This window comes from Castor canadensis, chromosome 2, assembly GCF_047511655.1.
Source record: "Castor canadensis chromosome 2, mCasCan1.hap1v2, whole genome shotgun sequence".
NCBI lineage: Eukaryota > Metazoa > Chordata > Mammalia > Rodentia > Castoridae > Castor > Castor canadensis.
This window is the reverse complement of record NC_133387.1, coordinates 11,640,550-11,660,105: the sequence shown is the minus strand read 5'-3', so window position 1 is coordinate 11,660,105 and position 19,556 is coordinate 11,640,550. Positions and strand designations below refer to the sequence as shown.

The 19,556-nt window shown below is 36.8% G+C and overlaps 1 protein-coding gene across 8 annotated transcripts in view; it reads right to left on the bottom strand.

The window, feature by feature from the left end:
* Tpk1 (thiamin pyrophosphokinase 1) overlaps positions 1-19,556 on the bottom strand; it is a 300,962-nt gene that overhangs the window by 68,289 nt on the left and 213,117 nt on the right. For 6 of the 8 annotated variants that reach the window (XM_074061393.1, XM_074061358.1, XM_074061390.1 and 3 more), the window contains one exon: positions 2,371-2,482. In XM_074061393.1, the coding sequence (XP_073917494.1) occupies positions 2,371-2,482 (112 nt within the window). Of the gene's footprint in view, position 1; positions 1,039-2,370; positions 2,483-18,617; positions 19,097-19,556 lie in introns of those variants that run through there. The other 2 variants (XM_074061380.1, XM_074061384.1) reach the window with 2 other exon arrangements.

Genomic DNA, 19,556 nt, shown 5'->3' with positions numbered 1-19,556 from the left:
CTCCTAAAGGCTCATGTCCTAAAGCAACTCTTGTACATGACCCAAGTCAATGGCTGTTCACAGCACACTGCTATGAATAAAACACTGCAATGACAACTGGGAAGCTTCACTTCTGACAGAATGGGATGTGCTATCTTTCAGACTTTGTTAAAATCAAAATGTGACATGTGATGTGAGATACTGCAAATTCATAGCAGATGAGTCAGACTGTATTTAGCACTTCTGGCATCAGATTTTAGCATGGGTTAGATGGGTGGAGATAAAGCATGTGGCCACCTGAGGAGGACTGTGACATTTCCCCACATGCTTATTATCACTGACTCAAGAAGCGAGCAGCTACTGACTAAGCTACTGCAGGTCCTTTCCCCTTTTCTACGCCCAGTCCCACCTTGGTGCTACTAAAGACAAAATAACATAAATCCAGGGCCCTATTTTCCCACACAGTGGCACTGAGTAAAGCAAGGGACTCTCTATGAACAAAACGTACTCATTTTCCTTCAAGTCAACATGGCATTATTCACATTTATTTTCATTATTTCTTAATGGGATATCACCCATCAGTTAGAAGATCCCTTGAGGAAACACTTTCACGCTAGAGAATTGGCAAATTGTATTCAACTTTAGTTGCTTTTTATTTATTACCATAAATATTTAGAGAAAAATAATTATTTCAAAAGTCAAGGCAATGTGTAGTCACATAACTAACAATATAATGCATTTAGTAAGAATCAAAAAATTATCACAGGTAGGAAAGTTAAGAGTATTATCCTCATCATGCCAAAGATCCCCTTTCCAGGGAAAATTTTTATTATACGTAATTAGGAGTGCATATTAGAGGATGAAAGGTATTTTAAAGAGCCCAGAAGAAATGTGTCTACTTTTGTGACTCTTTCCTATGACTGAGAGACAGGGAAGCTGGACAGTTGCCTCTGTGGCCTGTCTACTTCTGTTTTGTGCCTCTTCCATCCTGGTGCCAGCCGTGAAAACTGTGGACACTGCTAGATTCGGGAGGAAGTTCAGCAGTGTCTAGTTTGGGTCCTTGGAAATAACAAAGAAAGTAAACCATTTATTTTACACTGGGATGTTTTCAAAAAAGCTTCTACTGGGAACTCATGTCAATTTCTGCCTAACAGCTTCAAAGCCCATCACACACTCCTGTGCACTGCAGATATCTGTTCTCACCATCCTTTCAAACTCTGATGAATCTCTAGACATGTGTTTCAAAATATCTCCAGTTTTTTCCTAATTGTTTCAGCAGTGGCTCATAGAAAGGACTTTAAAAACAATCTCTTTATCTTCAAAATATCTATTTCCATGTGGAAATCTAAGAGTTTAACATGATGGGAAAGAATGACAAAGTTCCATACTTATCTTGTATAATATTAAAGGCATTGGTTAATCAGGAGGATGATCTCTTTGGCATTCAGTCAGGGCTCTTTGATTAAATTACTGGAATTCTTAAGACATTAGAGTTGACTCATTTCACAATGCCTGCCAGCTTTTTCTTTCTTTCTTTTTTTTTTGAATCTAGCATTTAGTTCATAAACAAAACCTTCACTTTCTATTCTTTTTTAAATCAGACAGTTCTTATATAACTAAAATCTAATACAGTTCATAAGAGTTGAGAAACATTTTAATATTTAATAAGAGCAGCTAATCTGTGATATCTCAAAGGTTTTAATATGAAAAGAACACACAACTTCAATTACAACAGCTACCTCTAAAAGGTAAAGAACATTTTATGTACAAAAAATCATGAATAAAGAGTTCTTAAATATGAAGCCAAAAGAATGATGCATAAATAAAAAATTGAACTACCAAAATTAAATTAATTAACTTACTGAATTAAGTTTCAGAAAATACGAATACTACCCAAGAACTCTGAAAAAATATTTGTAAGTTGCATATCTGATAAGGACTTGTATGTAGAATATATGAAGGATTCTTACAACTCGGTGCAAAAAGACAGTAACACAATTAGCAAAAGACTTGAATAGAAATTTCTTCATGGAAGTTAAACAAATATTCCACAAGGTCAAGAAAAGATGCTTGGCATCATTACTCATTAGGAAAATACAAACCAAAATTATGAGATACCATCTTCACATCCACTAGCCGGTCATAAACAAAACAAGCAAAACAGAAAACAAGATATTTTCTGTTCGTGAAGATGTATAGAAATTGGAACACTGGCACATTGCTGGTGGGAATGTAAAATGGTGCAGGCACTTTGGAAAATAGTCTGGCAGATTTTCCACAGGCTTAACATTGAGTTACTGTATGACTCAGTAATTCTACTACCAGGTATATACTGAAGAGACATTATGAAAGAAAAACAGAAAGCCTCCCTTTATGGAAGGATTGACTTACTGAGGTTCCACTTCAGGCCTGTTGTTGTAACGTGGTTGCAAGGCTGTCCGACAGGAATAAGGCCACACCAACTGCCTTCCATCCCAGTGTCTACATACAACTTGTGCTTTCCCTGGAGTAGAGAAGGAGTGATAATAAGAAGGGGACAAGGAAGGAAAGCATGTTCACTGAAGACTTGTGGTGTGTCAGATGCCATCCTGGGACCTGTACATGGTGCATCATACTAATCCTAACAAGAAATTTATTTAGTATATGCTGAATAATCACAGAAACCTTCACCTGTTGTTAATTATTAGTTTTACATATAAAAAAATAGAAACTTTCAGAGATTAAATATGTCCAGGATCACATAGACAGCCCACCCGATACTTGCCAATTCTCAAGGTTAAATCCATTCTTCATGTTCAACATATAGCACTATGTCAAACAGAATACTAAGGTCCTCATCCAACCCTTACTCACGTGTACATAAAACACTGATTTCTAAATAAAATCTATGTGTATCTGAGAACTGAGTTTCCAAACTTCAGAATGTAACATCAACCCTACTAGTGGTTAACCTGATCCCTGTATCTATTTCCAACACAGCAGAGGCCCAGAGAGAAGTACCCCTACCTGGAAATGTTCATGGTATGTTTCTTCCATTCTCATAGTAAAAATATATAATTTACCATGCTTTCAATTTATAGGAATGTTAAATTTTCATGTTCTCAATCTGGGTAACAATGTTTGCTTTTTAAGTAGGATACTTAGATACCCTTCTTCTCTCTCAAAGTAGTGATCTTTCTTTTCTAGTCTATCCATTATTCTTGGGGAAGAAAGTCTTAATAGGAAGATCCCTCAGGTCCTATGGAAAAATGCCAAGGCATTCATACACTCAGTAATAGAATAAATAACTATTTTCATAATTCATATAACTCAGGAAATTAATTACAAAGGATATGCCTTACTTTAATAAAACAGAAATTTAAACATACTTAATTTATCGCATAGAACCAGAATGTGGTATTTGGGTCTCCATTTATTGTCAGTTTACTAGCCCTCCTATAGCTCTGTACTCTGGTAGTTTCTGAGGATGTTATTCTGCTGTATAGAAGGTCTCAAAATAGAGTGGGATTGCTTTGTCTTTTGTCAAAGGGTCACATTTATTAGGAAAATATTTTTCTAGGTTACAAGTCTGTCTTTGAAACTTACAGGCTCCTTCAGATCCCTACTACCTATAATTCATGAGAAGGTCATCAGAAGGGTTACAGGTAACCTATAGCTTCTCAGACACTGGGTGACTCAAGAGGGCAGGAGTGCACCTGGCAGACCTCTTTGCCTCTGCTGGTGACGGAATTTCTGCTAATGTGACTTGTTAGAGGGTGACATCTTCATTGCTTATTAAAGAACAATCCATGTATCAACTTCCTTTATTTTCAGTGTGTTCTACTCAATTCCTAACATTATCTTAATTGATGACTTTCTTCTCTCTGTTTTGGCCTGCTGTATGGCTTGGTAGTAGCTAGCTAAATACATCGGTATGTTTGGTGTCCTACCTAACTTAAAGAAAGAAGGAATTATTTTTCCACTGGTGCATTTTAATTACCTTAGATACAATTTTTCAACTTACATCACATAATGCAAAGGAAACAGCACATACACATGTTAAGTTTTATTATCCCAGGAAGAGGAGTGCTGTTATAAAATCACTGATGTAAATGGCACAGTGGTACACTTTCTTTTCTAGCTTTGCTATGTATTCATTGCCTTCCTCATTATTTTAAGAATCAACAGACCATAAAATTTTCAATATGGGAATACACTAGTTTGTAGACCTGAGAAGTCACAGATAGGTCTTAGCCCACAATCAATTAACATTTTTTTCTCTTGTTCCAGAAAGGTATTTTGCCATATGTGAATGGTCTTTGTGTTTATAAATATGCAAATTTATCATTAAAAAGGAGAAGGATTATGCTTTCCTTCTCTATCCTAAAGCCTCTGTGACATCTTTAAAAAGTGAACAACTGTATAAAGGAATTGTTATTTGTTCCCTAGATTTCCCCATTCATAAGATATGCCAGCATATATATGATTTGACACAGGCAGGCATACAGCCTGACAAAAAGAACCTCCCTGAGGATTTATGTCATTACTGAAGAACAGAAGCACATGAACTAATCATTTACCTCCATCTACTCTCATGAATCATTGCACTGTTTCCTGCTCTGTCCTCTGTTCTGAGCTGGGATAACTCTTTGAAGTCAAAGAAGGCACAAAAAAATCAATCATAGACAGTTTGCTTTTCCAATTGTGGTTATTTAAACATATCTAACAACACTAATAAGGTATGAAATTATAATTTGGTGAAAGCTAACAAAGATGTTGCAGGGCACATGTTCTGAAAATCATTCTAAGGTTATGCTAATGATAGACAGTATCATGGGATCACTTTCCCTACGTTATAATTCCAAGTTAGAGCCTTTAAAGGGCTAAGAAATCAATGTCACCTTGTTTTGTATTGTTCTTCTTCTTTGCCTATTTTTCTTTGCAAAGTTCTATGACATAACTGAGAGAAAAGATTAAAGCTCACTCTCGGTTTTATCTTTGAACAATACCAAACATTGAGGCATCTGAATTTTGTTTGTATCTCTAAGTTCTTAAATACAATAACATGGCAAGTTTTGTGCCAAGATATCTTAGTGTGGGTCTCACAAGGTACACAGCAAGTTAACAAGGCCATCCATAAAGCAATGAACACAGGAAGGACGTAAGGGCCTTTCTATTTAGTGTAAAAGATTCAAGGAGCAGGTGCCAATGATGGTTTATAAAGTGGATATTCCTTCATAAAATTGCTATTCATGTTCAAACTACACCCTGTAGCTTATTGCAGCTAAAATTGCTCACACACAGCTAGACTCAGTATGAACGGAATAAAGCTGCAGACTGATTAAACACAAGGTTAACTGCTGGTAGCTCGTCTTTTGTTGTTTGTCCAGGTACTTTAAAGATTTATCAACAAACACTGCAAGAAATTAAACAGACTGCTGGAAAAAAAAAAAGAGAAATATCCTTAGGTCTCTAAAGATCTGCAATATAGTATCAGGAGAAGGTGTTACTTTTCGCACACAAATGCTGACTCGTGGTATATTTTCATGCTGGGATCGCTCACATATTTAAAGTAGTCACAAGAGAAATGGTCTCCCCAGAGAACTTGCAGTTGTAAAACCTCAGAGCTGGAAGACTTGTACATTGTCTTTGATTCTGCTCTATAAATGTAGAATTCAAAATAGCAGTGTGGTAGGTTTGATTGAAATAGTTTGTACTAAGGACTGATAACCAGAATATACAGGGAACTTAAAAAACTAAATTCTCCCAAAACTAATGAACCAATAAAGAAATGGGCACGTGAACTAAACAGAACTTTCTCAAAAGAAGAAATTCAAATGGCCAGAAAACACATGAAAAAATGCTCACCATCTCTAGCAATAAAGGAAATGCAAATTAAAACCACACTAAGATTCCACCTCACCCCTGTTAGAACAGCCATCATCAGCAACACCACCAACAACAGGTGTTGGCGAGGATGCGGGGAAAAAGGAACCCTCTTACACTGTTGGTGGGAATGTAGACTAGTACACCACTCTGGAAAAAAATTTGGAGGCTACTTAAAAAGCTGGACATCGATCTACCATTTGATCCAGCAATACCACTCTTGGGGATATACCCAAAAGACTGTTACTCCAGAGGCACCTGCACATCCATGTTTATTGCGGCACTATTCACAATAGCCAAGTTATGGAAACAGCCAAGATGCCCCACCACTGACGAATGGATTAAGAAAATGTGGTATCTATACACAATGGAATTTTATGCAGCCATGAAGAAGAACGAAATGTTATCATTCGCTGGTAAATGGATGGAATTGGAGAACATCATTCTGAGTGAGGTTAGCCTGGCTCAAAAAACCAAAAATCGTATGTTCTCCCTCATATGTGGACATTAGATCAAGGGCAAACACAACAATGAGATTGGACTTTGAGCACATGATAAAAGCGAGAGCACACAAGGGAGGGGTGAGGATAGGTAAGACACCTAAAAAACTAGCTAGCATTTGTTGCCCTTAATGCAGAGAAACTAAAGCAGATACCTTAAAGCAACTGAGGCCAATAGGAAAAGGGGACCAGGTACTAGAGAAAAGGTTAGATCAAAAAGAATTAACCTAGAAGGTAACACCCACGCACAGGAAATCAATGTGAGTCAATGCCCTGTATAGCTATCTTTATCTCAGCCAGCAAAACCCCTTGTTCCTTCCTATTATTGCTTATACTCTCTCTACAACAAAATTAGAGATAAGGGCAAAATAGTTTCTGCTGGGTATTGAGGGGGGGAGCGGGAGGGGGTGGAGTGGGTGGTAAGGGAGGGGGTGGGGGCAGGGGGGAGAAATAAACCAAGCCTTGTATGTACATATGAATAATAAAAGAAAAATGAAGAAAAATGAAAAAAAAATAGTTTGTACTAATCAATATTACATACACATATCCATTTGAAAAGGCACTGTTATCTTTAGATACCATTTCAGTTTTGAAACATATTAGATAATTTTTTAAAGTGCCTTCCATAGGACACTAAGAAAACTGAAAAAAAAAACCAAACAAACAACTGCTTTGTAGACTGTCCCCTTTGAAGTCAAAATGTATGTAAGCACGTTCCATGTTCTAGGTAGTTTGTAGCAAAAAAACAAACATCTGTTTATGTGAATGGATGTTTCCCAAATTCACTTGACCATCAATTCTCCCTCTACCCCTCAAGTAACATGCTGTAATTGCCTTTGGAAGCTGTATTTCATGAAATCCATGTAGGGAAAGGTTGACTTGGTACAGTAGTTACTTTGCACACATTGTTTATTTTGGTTTAATATTTTAACAGCCAGATCATTTCAAAGATATGTTTTAAAATTAATTACTTACATTTGATTTTTTGTTTTGGAAATTATTCAATAACTTTAGGCTGAAATCACATCTGTTCTGACATGAGTTAGCCATATTGGCTATCTAAAAGAAACCTTTCCTACTGCTAAGCTAGCTTGCTTATTCAAAAGTCAAAACACGTGTGAAATACCTGGTATTGTTGGACACAGTAAAATTCTGCAACGACAGGCTAATTTTCTTATTAACCTCCTAACAATGGGCTATTTCAAAATAAAAGTGATAGAATCAGTGCCTATCCCATGCTTTCTATCACCTCGGTACTTCTGCTTTTTTCAATGTTTCCTACCCTATTTCACACTTTCCTTTTATTCTAGTCATAGAAACGAATCTGCTGTGAATTCTCTCACAGTAAATGGTGAAAAAGTTACTCTTGATCCCTCCAAAGACACTGACATTTTAAATGATGACTTCTAAAGACAATATTTTTCTTGGAAACATTTCTAACAGTGGAAACAGGACAGGTTACACTAAAAGTAGCTTTGAGTCAGAGTGATCTCAGAGTATTCAAACTACTACAGATAAATGCTCTTCTACTTAACACAGATCAGGACAATGATGACCACATTCTGTCTATTCCTACACTATTTCCCCAGCCTTATTCTAGAGGAATTTCAAAGAAAAGGGCATGTCCTACTTTTTAAATGATAGCTCCCTACATATTCCATCTAGCATAGATGACTTCCTTCTAACTTCTACAATCTTTGTGCCAGAAAACACAGAATTTTGCTACTGTATTGTATTTGTCAAATGGGTTCACATTGTGTCCCTAAGAATAATAAAATTATTAAAGGCAAAGAGCCTGCTAGACTTATAGAACCATGGAAGAAACACATTATGTGTCAAATAACTGATTGGTTGCCTGATAGAGCAAACACAAAAAAGTATTGAGAAGAAGATGTCAAAAGCCGTGAAAAATCCTCTTTCAAAATATGAGTAGATTTTGTGGGGCAAAACTTTGAATGAATGAGGGAGGGTTTAGGTGAATTGAAAGGATCCTGGAGAGAGACTCAACATTTTCATCTAGACGTTTGCTTAATTGTGGACTAGGACAAAACTGCACCCACCAATACTCCTGAGTACGCTACTCAACCTACACTGAAAAAAGGTACACAATGGATGAACACATTTTTCTCTGGATGTAAAACAGCAATTGTAATACCATCTCACTGAATTATTTTCAGGACTAAATTATACCACGACATGTATAGTATTCCAAGAATAAGACTTTAGGCATTTGTATTACAAATGTTGACTTAGTTACTCTTCTTTCTATCAGGTTTAATTCAAAAACAGGTTTTCATTTCATATTAATGGGTGATGCTGGTGTTTGAACTCAGGACCCTGTAAGAGTGCTTTAACCACTTGAGCTACCCTGCTTCCAGTCTTTTTTCTTTTTTTTTTTTTGCAGGGGGGCTTTTCTCAGATAGGATTTGGTGAGTTTTGCTGGGATAAGACTGTACTGTGATCCTTCTACTTATGTTTCACATATTACTGGGATTACAGGTGTGTACTCTATGCTTTGCCCTCAAACACAGGTTTCCTTGCTACCCTTTTTGCTTTTTATTTTTGATTTAAAATGTAGATACTTTGCTCAGTATTTTTAAAAGAAAATCAATGATTGTTTCTCATGAGACTAACATAAGATATCTGAAAGAGAGAAAAAGAAAGTTTTAATTTAAATCTTTACATGCTATACTTTCATTAAGCACTAAGGTATCTTAAGAACTGTATCTGTACTCTAGATTTTTAGGAAATTAATTTTTTATAGGGTCACACTTCCTTCACCTTCTTCATCATTTTTAGAAAACATCTAAGAACTTTGTCCAAAATGCAACTTTTAAAGATATTTTCTTAAATTAGCAATGTGAAATAAGCCTACTACTATAACACAAGCTATGTTTTCAGTGCTAGCCATATTTTAATTTTATAATAATTGAACTCAGTTCTCTTTTCCTGACCCCTCCTTTTGTCAGGTAAGTTATTCATCACACCCAATGCACTTGTCTGTTCTGTTACTTAGAAGCTCCAGGTCCTTAAGGCTGGTAGAAAGTGGACGAGGTAGTCTGACAACGATGATCACTCCTGAAACAATCCTTCCATTTTCCCATCTCAAAAATCTCCAGGTGGTCTCTGCAACATGAGAATAAGGTACAGCTGATTTTCTGCATATTTATTGAATTTGTGTTTCTAACATATTTTTACTCATGTTTATAATATGCAGAGGATATTGTGAGTACCCTTGAAGAAGAAGGCTCAAAAGAGACCAAATTTGCATTCATTTCAAAGACCAGCATGGCTATCAATTTTTATTACCTAGAAAAAAATGGAAAGTTTTCTATTAAAGAAAAAGAGGGAAAAAAGTGAATGTCTGAGTCCACTTGGTAAACTATAATAAAATGCCATAAACTGATGGCTTACAAATGACATAAAGTTAGTTTTGATAATTGTGGATGCTGGGAAGTTCAAGATCTTGGGAAGGCTGGCAGTCAGTCTCCAGTTAGGGCTCACTATCCAGATAACTGATGGCAGCTTATCAAGGGTCTCTCTCGGGCTTACTTTTTAAGGGCATTAATCTTCTTGGTGAGGGCTCTAACCTCCTGGCTGATGACCATGTTGGGGATTAGGATTTAAATATAAACTTGGAGAGACACAAACATTTCCTCAGGAAGGAAACAATTTTTCAGTTTCTCTCTATTCATTTTACTGTAATTTGTTAATGACCGTACGATTCAATAAATCTGGATCCAGACAAGGTTCTGTGAGACATTCATTCATGATTTCAAAACACATTTATTGGGTTTTCTTTGATGTGCACAAAGAATGGTTAAGGCAAAATCAATCACTAGGCTAAGATCAAGAAAACTGAGGTACAAAAAAGCATTTTTCAAACAAAAAATTGAGCTGGACATCAGTGGCTCACACCTGTAATTTTAGCTACTTGGGGGCTGAGATTGGGAGAATCACAGTTTGAGGCCAGGCTGGGAAAACAGTTCAAGAGACCCCATCTTCAAGATAACCAGAGCAAAATGTCCTGGAGGTGTGGCTCAAATGGTACAGTGCCTGCTTTGCCAGCACAAAGCCCTCAGTTCAAACCCCAGTCCTACCAAAAAAAAAAGACAACTATAAATCAGGAACAAATAGGACAATTTAGTTTCTCTCTTAGATGGTCTAAAATATTAACATGAAGCAGGCAGGGATAATATTCAGATGAAGTATGTCCTAAGTTTGGGTTCAGATATAGCCTCATCTATATCCTTCTCATCTAAATATTTCTGTGTGCCCATGGCCTGGGTATGTGTACACCTTCTGTGCAATGTGCAGCAGAGCTCACTGTTTTAATTTTAACTCACTTAACTCAAGGAGAGGAATCCTATATCACTGATTTTTACATCTATAAACTGCACAGTATCAAGCAAACAGGAGAGACACAACAAATACTTATCAAAAGAGGGACAGAAAGCTTATTAGTTTTCATAGAACCACTCTTTACTTATTCTAACTACTCCATTTCTTTTTTCTTTTTTGTATGCATTAAAATTCCTAGAAAGGTTTGCTGCATTTACTGTCTCTAATACTTCCCATCCAATTCTCTTAGATTCATTCCAATTAAGCTTTTCCCACAACTCAATTCCAAATAGGCTTTCATCAATATAACCCATGACATTCAAATTGCTAAATCCAATGGTCAATTATTAACTCTCACTGACTTGACCTATTAGCAGGAATTGAATTTGGTTACCAATCTCTCCTTGAAATGCTGGCTTTCCTTTGTTTCTCTGTTTTCCTCTTAACCCATGTCTTCTTCTCTCCAAACAATTTCCTCTCTTCTCTCCAATTTCCTCTCTTCTCTCCAAACTCCTGCAGTTGGAGAGCAGCAGGACCCAGCCTCCAAGTCTCAGGTGGTTCCTTCTCCATAATCTACCGATACCCTTGCCCTCTGTGGTCTCCATCATCTAGATGATGTCAAGTCCCAAATTTGTACCTCTACATTAGACTAGTTCCCCAAACTCTGGTCTTGAATACCCAACTGCCTATTTTATGGATCTTCGTCTTTTACCTCAAGTCTTTCCAATTTAAGTTTTTGTTCTCAGTTAATGACTGTTCCATCCTTTCAACTGTTAGGCCAAATGTTTTCCTTCTTTTTTCATACGTGACATCTAACCCACAAGGAAATTCTATGACTGTATTCTAAACACAGCCAGAACCTACTACTTCCTTTCCTATCTCACAATCTCTTCCACTGTCCACATCACCTAATTAGATCTCCTGCACCTCCATTCTGTTCCTTACCAAGAAGCTGCAATGATCCTTACAAAAAGTAAGTTTTTGAGTCTTTTCATTTCCCTTTCTAGATACCAGGCACCAAGAAAATCACTGTCATTGTTACTGATCCCCTTTCTTGAGCTGGCTGGAGTCAGTGTATGCTGTGTGGGGTTAACAGCATGGTGCTGAAGAGACTTTATGGATTTGAATCCTTTTCTACCATGTCTGAGTTTCAGTTTCCCTATCTATAAAGCTTAAAAAAAAAAAAAAGGATGGTTGAAGGGCTTAAATGACTTTAAATGTAACACATGTAGAACAGCACCCACTTCAGAGTAAATGCACAATAAACACTTGGTATTATTATTTTTAATCATATGAAAACTAAAACAAAGGTATAACAATAAATATTTCCAGTTTGAGAAAGTCAACTGATGTGCCTGTCATTTTTGGTATCAAGAATGTTAGGATGAGGGTGTCCTTTGAAAGCAAGTTGAGTATATGCATATCTTTCAAGTTATATAGATTACATTCTTAATTGTTATAATACTCTTATTTTCATGCTTTTTTAGATGAGGTAAGGGTCTTTGATATCAGAAGTAAAAAAACATTGATACTGTTTTATGGGGGTGTTCTGGAGTAGTAAAGGGGAGTATATAGTTTTTGGCTACTTGAGGAAAAATTATGGTAAGATTTCTGAAAGAAATATGCCTGAAAACAACTTAGCTTGCATTTCTGTGCCATAAAAGTACTATTACAGTGAAGGCACAATTAATCAACAAAATGTGATTTGTTGGGTTTGAAATTATGACTGATATTATGACATTAGTCTCAAATCAAATGCACCCAAGATAACATGATAACCTCTCCTTTTAATACCAGTCTGTGGGTTTGTGTAAGTCTACTGCTCTCTTTATTACATTTCTCTGTGGTAGTTAGTCTCCAAAATGACACCCAATGAATGTTTGTTATGCTCTTGTGTTCCCCACAGTGAATAAAGCTAATCTGTGTGACTGATAGGTATTGCAAAGTCTGATTCATGACATCTGAAGCTAAGATCATAACGAAGGGAGAAAAAAAAAAGGAACAGCTGCTTTCTTGTTAGCTTGAAGATTACTTGCACTTGGGGAAACCAATGATTATGTCATGAGGACCTCCAGTGGTCACTTAGGGAGGCTCACATGGAGAGAAATATTGCCCCAACCCCTACTTCCATCACAAGTAGAACTGCTAGTACCAACTTGCCAGCTTGGGCCTCATGCAGCCAGAAGGCTGATTGTAGGCCAGATGAGCTTCCTGAACCCTCTGCTTGAAAAGCCCAGCCCAGCCTAGTCCAAATTACTAACCACAGAGAACCTTTTAAAGATAAAACATTGTCATGGTTATTTCAAGCCACAGGTTTCTGGGTAATGTGTTACACAGCAACAGATATCTGAGGCATGCACTCTTAGTCCTTCGTGGCCCCTTTCCAGATGTCTTCTGTGCTATTTCATCTCTAGCCTCACTGCCATCTTTGCTGTCTCTCTGTGACCTTTCTGCTTAAGTGTATATAAAATAGAAAGATAGGCTTTTTTCCACCCCCCAAAACACTCTTTCATTCAAAAGAGTATATGGAACCCTTTTAAAAAGTGGAAGATTGACAAGTTTTTTGTTTGTTTTTATTTTTCTTTAGAAACAACCACAACAAAAAATCTACCTCTTGTTTTTCCTTTCCCATCTCTGGAGATTACCGAACTGATTTTTTTTCTCCCTTATCTTTATTTTTTTCCTAAGCAATCATCCTGGGAAAAGTAATGCTAGAGTTAGAGAAAAATGTTCCCCAACAGTTATGAAGATACATAACAAAATTATTAAAACAGAACATTCTATGTTCAGTGCCACTATAAATACTCAATCTCACTATAATTGAATGTGATTAGCTAAAAGACTGCATCTAAGTAAGAATGATCCATATTTCAAAATAAACTTGGCATAGGAGGAAGAAAGTACTAAAGTATTGCACATTAACTGTCTTACTTTCTATCCAAAAATCACTTAGGGCATCTTCATTTAAATAAATGGTAAAATATAACCAAATTATTATTTTTAATTTGGTTTGGACATTATTAAGTTTTCAACACTGGAGAACTCTAATTCCAGACATATTTCCAAAGCAACACACAATAGGCTACATCCTGAGTTCACTACCTTGTATTTTCTACTTTTCTAATTTTTTATACAACAAATTTTGTTTTAGTTTGCTATTACCAATTTCTGGTAGCCTAGAAATCCCACTATGATGAAAAAGAACAGGCACTCACAACAAAGCAGAATTACTAACATATTTATGGCCTTATCATCTGACAGGGAAGGTCAGAGCTTTTCAGAGTTTATTCATAACCCTGCACCAGCTTTCAATTCTTTGAAAATTGCTCCCTGATACTCAGTTTCCCTGAAATCACAGACAGTGGCAGCCATGCTCTTAAGGTATAAATCAGATTCTAAATAACTGACAGCACTTTTTTCTCCAGATCTGGACAAAGAAAGCACTGAATTTTCATTGTTGAACACTGGTACCTAAAATAGTACACAAAGAATGTTCTTAGGGTTTAATTTCTATAGCTATCTGTGAGAAAACAGTCTTTGGGATGGTTAAAAATAAAATAAAGGTCCTGCTCTTGAATGTTGCTAGCATTTTAGTGAGCTCTACTATCACTCCAAATCCAAATTCAATAGTCTCACTTAGTGTCTTTTTGTCACAATTAATCCTATTATGACATAGTTATTCCATATCTGGAATTACCAAAACATGTATGATTTTGGCAGAGTATAACACAAGCAAGTAGATAAATGTGTATAATACAAGTCTTCAGAAAGAACAAGTAAAATTACAGCAGGAAAAGTAGGAAAAGACAGAACAAAGTCTTGAAGTTTTTCCTATGTTATGTCAAAGATACCTTTTTTTCAGATGCCATAAGGAAGCAGGTCATGGGAAGTATTTATTCTAATCATTAGTAATATCATTGAAAAATATTTAGCATTTCAATCATGATTCTTATACCTTTCTTCTGAGATAGACTGATATACCTAGGGAAAAGTCTGAAAGCCATAGCCTATGAAAAGTAGTTAAAAAACAGGAATCCTTAATCTGAGGCCATGTTTTTCAATCCATGAGGTGTCTACATATTTATGTGAAAAATAAAATGTTATTTGTCCATTTAGCCATTTATTTATTATTTTTTTTTCAGTGCATAGGTTTGGATTCAAGACTTTCTGCTTGCTAGGCAGGTACTCTGCCACTTGGGCCATATCTCTAACCCTTGTTGATCTAGTTATTTGGGAAATAGGGTCTCATTTTTGCCCAGCCTGGCCTGGACTGTGATCCTCCTATTTTATGCTTCTCACTGTAGCTGGGATGATAGGTGCTTACCATCATATCCAGCATTTTTCCACTAACCTGGGGTCTCCCTGGAACCATGATCCTCCTGTGTAGCTGGGATGATCAATGCCCAGCTATTGCTGAGATGTTGTGTCGCAAACTTTTTGTCTGGGCTGGACTCAAACTACAGTCCTCCCAATCCCAGCCTCCCAAGTAGCTAGGATTATAGCCTCTGGAGCCTGGCTTAGCCATTTATCCTAATAAAAATTCACATGATCATATTAAGAGTCATGCAGATGACTGTTTCAGTAGAATATTGGGGTTCAATTTCAGTTGCTATGTTTGAGGTTCTATTTATCTATTTTTTGGCATCAAGCAGTACAAGTTGAATCAGCACCACTGTAGTAAGAATCAGCATAGAGTTTGCCATCTCACTACCTGGGAACAAATGCCATTCTGCTACTTACTGGCTACGTGACTAGACAATTAATCTCTCTGTGTCTCATTTGCAACCTGGAGGTAGTACCATTATCTAACACCACAGAGTGCTATAATGATATTAAATTAAACAGTAAAGTGAAAATACTCTTCAATAAAACTTAGCTATTTCATTATCAATATTATTTTGCCCTTCATAATAAAAAAGAATGGAGATGGGTTTAATAGGTAAATAATGTAGTGACATTAAGTCAAAATTCAGCAGTCATTACATGGTGCCATACAAATGGACGTTCACTGTACAACATTGTAGATTACCTCTGTAAGGCACTCATGGCAACAACTCTAGTGAACTTCTGAATAGTACCACATTCAGTGGCCTCCTTAGAAGACTATGAAGAACCCATCTCCTGGAAGATATAAAAAGACCAGGATCTGGCCCAGGACTTACTTATAGGAAGCAGAGTTCCCATGAAGGTTGGATTCCCAGCATGAGCCTTTTCCCCTCCGCCACTTCATGGTCAAGGCTCCTCTGGGAAAAAAATAGACCCGAAAAATGCAGAATAGGAACAGCTAATCTGATATACTTTAAAAACTTTGCCTCTCTAGATTCACCTGAACCCTACAGAATTGCAGAAGTGGCTCTTCCTTTTCCATTAAAGTCTAAGCTCTTTTTATTCTTGAGAAAATTTAAAACCTGTGCTTGTAAAACAGCATGTTACCCTTGTGTTTACCACTCCTCTCCCCTTATGATCACCAGCTCAGTGACAAGGCTAAGGGTCCAACACAACCCATTTTCAAAGAACAAGTAATGTTGAGGAAAGAAAGGGACTAACTGCATTTCAGTGGTGCTGCAAGGCACACATACTTTGTAGCCACAGAGGTCAAGTGTGTATGCAAAGGACCAGTCCCCCAAAATGCTAAATCAAAGAAAATGCAACCTAGTGTAAGATAAATGCACCTCCTTGGACAATGGAGCATTTTGGCCTGATATAACTTAAGAGCCTGAAAAACTCTGGTAGACACGAGTATGAAAACCACCCAACTGATTGTTGAAAGTTTGGAAAAAGTACCACTTTTTTCCAGTGAAATTTAGATACCTAGAACTGTGATGGCAAATGGTGAAGATAGGAAGGGATCAAGAAGCTCAGAAAGTTGGGCACAATAGGGTCAACATGCAATCTAAGGCCATAGTCCATAAATTAACTATGCATTTGGAAGCCTGGGGGACAAAATGAGAATTAGCTGGTGAATGGGATGCTGTCATCAAGGGGAAGCTCTGCAGACACTGCCTACTCAGGCTGGTAAGAAAAGAACAAACAGGAAGAAATGCTGCCCAGAACTGGGCTGCTTGATATCTATGGGGCTGGTAGGATTCTAGCACACATGGCCATTTAAAAAGAACCCCCAATTAAGGGTCAAAAGCAGGATAGGCTTAGTTGTCACAATAAGCAGCAAGATTGGAATTACATCCAGGGAGCACCTGGATCCCCCAAAACTTTGGATATGGTTACTAAGATCCAGTGTTCCTAGTGTCAAAATAAAGGGAATGCAACTACAGTATTATTAATGTAAGAAATCAATCAACAAAAAATCATAATCTCTTGCCAATTTCTGGCCAACAGTTCTCAAAACTAGAAAACAGTGTCTGAAAGGATAAATTCCCAAGAAGAAGGACCCTATGGCTGTCCCCCAAATTTATAACTCCCTAGGTCTTCCTCAATGAGACCTACAACTACAGCAACCATGGGGAACTACATGGGGAGAAAGGGGCATCCAGCCTTGCACAGTTATGAAAAAGGGCTGCTGAATGAGGGTCAGAGTTGACATTAGGACCTACAGACTGGACACATATCAGGGCCCACTGTCTGTAGGGGACAGTAATAAATGGAGTCTTAACCCTAGTCCAGCTCACAGTAGATCCACTAGTCCATGGACTACCTGGAGCTTGAGTGTATGACTGAAATGGACATACTTGATAGTTGCTAAAATTTCCACATTTGTTCCTTGACTATAGTGGGGAAGGCCAGAAAAAGTATCTAGAATTGTCACCCTCTGTTCTATTCCCACTAAATTAAAAACCAATGTTGAAACCAGAGAATAGGGAGATCAGAGTTATCTTAAAAACTCTCTTACATCCCATTTAATTGTCTACTTTGGTCTCTAAAAAAATTAGATTTGAGAGAGTAACAGTAAACTACCACAAATGAACCTGGTAGCCACAGTGGTGGCAGCTATGCCAGATGTGCTATCTGCTAGAGAAAGGTAATACAGCCTCCTGGTAAAGGAATCAAATGTACATTTCCTGGAAACCCCATTAATAGCCAACAGTAGCCAAAGGGATGTGCAAGATAGACTCCAGCAGTTTCCCATTTTATTTTTGAACTACCTAAGGTAGCGATGACCACAAGGCAACCTTGGAAGTGTGATGTTGAAAACAGTAGACCCTAAAAACAATGTCTGAATGGTCAAAAGCTATCCCATTGATCTTTTACTGCCCCAAATTGTTATGTGAACACAAAATAACTTTCCATGGAGTCTTAACAAGCAAAAGGGGACTTCTAAAAATATGCAGACAGAGACAGGTAGAGCGATTATGACAGGTTCTACAGAAGAGGGGAAGCTAGGCTAAGAGTCATGATTGCTGAGGGATGAAAAACTCTGTTACCATTGGTTTGACTCTTGACCAGGTAAGACAAATGTTATGCTCCTATGAAACTTTGGTTTAAGAGCTTTGCTGTCTCCAATATTGTTAAGTTTCTTCTAAAAAGGAAAGTAATGTATTTTTTCAAAGTTCAGATCATATTTTGTAAACAGGAATTAATATATGTGAGAAGGATAAAGAAACATGCCCAGAGGTAAGGCATATGGAAAATAGAAAATTATTAGATCCTGGCTTTAATGCAGCACAAAATATAAGTATGAAATAGAGAAAAAAATAAATTCGTGAAATCAAAGACTACAAGTCAGTGTTAGCAGTTAGCTGTGAACCTTGAAAGCAGGGGTGTATGATGACACAGGGAAATGGCATGGCAATCTCTGAGCTAGCCATTATGACATGATAAACGTAAAAACTGGTTTCCATATATTATACATTAATCTATACTAATTCCATACCTGCTCATAAAAATAACTTTTCCAAATCTACTGAAAAGAGCAAAGGGTCTTCCATAACATGGAAAGGTTTGTTTCAAGCTCAAAGAGCTAAGTATTTATAAATTTGAGGCAAGAGTATGATTTTTTTTGGAGGGTACAGAAATCACTTCATTCACCTAGTGCTGGAACTGTTTCTCATAGGAAATCAGTTTTACTCAGTGTAAGTTAATTGACTATGACATTATTGACCGAATTCTAAATAATTCAACATTTAAAAAAAAGAATGAAGCTTTTCTCCAAGTAAGAAACGGTGACAAAGATTCATTTTCTCTTTTTAAAACATATTTTCAAGTAAAATAATTAATAGAAAACTTCATAGCCCAATGCAGAATCTTCAAACACAGTCAAATTCTAACTCTGGTTTTTAAAGGTTACCTTTATTGAAAAAGCTAGAGCTTCTTATTTACACACATAATAACTGTAAAATGGTAGGATATAAAAACTCACCCTGAAATAGTCATTTGTAGACTGGTTGAATCTTATTTCTTGAGCTCCAAGAAATAATGCCTTATTTGGTAGTTTTACCTCAGAGTGAAAGATGGAACTGAAAACAAATTCATTGAGGTAGAGATAAATACACCATCTATTGCTCTTTAATTATTTCTGTCAAATCTGATGAGGTTGCTCTCTGAATATAGAAACTTTAGCAGTTCTATTTAAATCGTTCTCTATGTTGCTTTTATATATTCATTTTCTATATTGATTCAATATTATATAAGTTCACATTCTTACCATATTCAGAAGATGCCAAAGCAAGGCCAGTGTTCACTGCTGAACACTATTCACTGCTGAATTATTACTTTTAATGGTAGAAATGTGAAGGAGAAAGTGACCTGAATGGGGTAGAATAATTCTATAATTCCCCTGGATATAAACAATTATGCAAAGCACTTCTTGTCTCCTCTAACTGGTAATGCAACCTTGAGAAGAAAACTGGACTTTTAAAGTCCTAATTTCAGGTATTTTAGCAACACTAGCAAACTGAAACCTTGCATGGAGGAGGA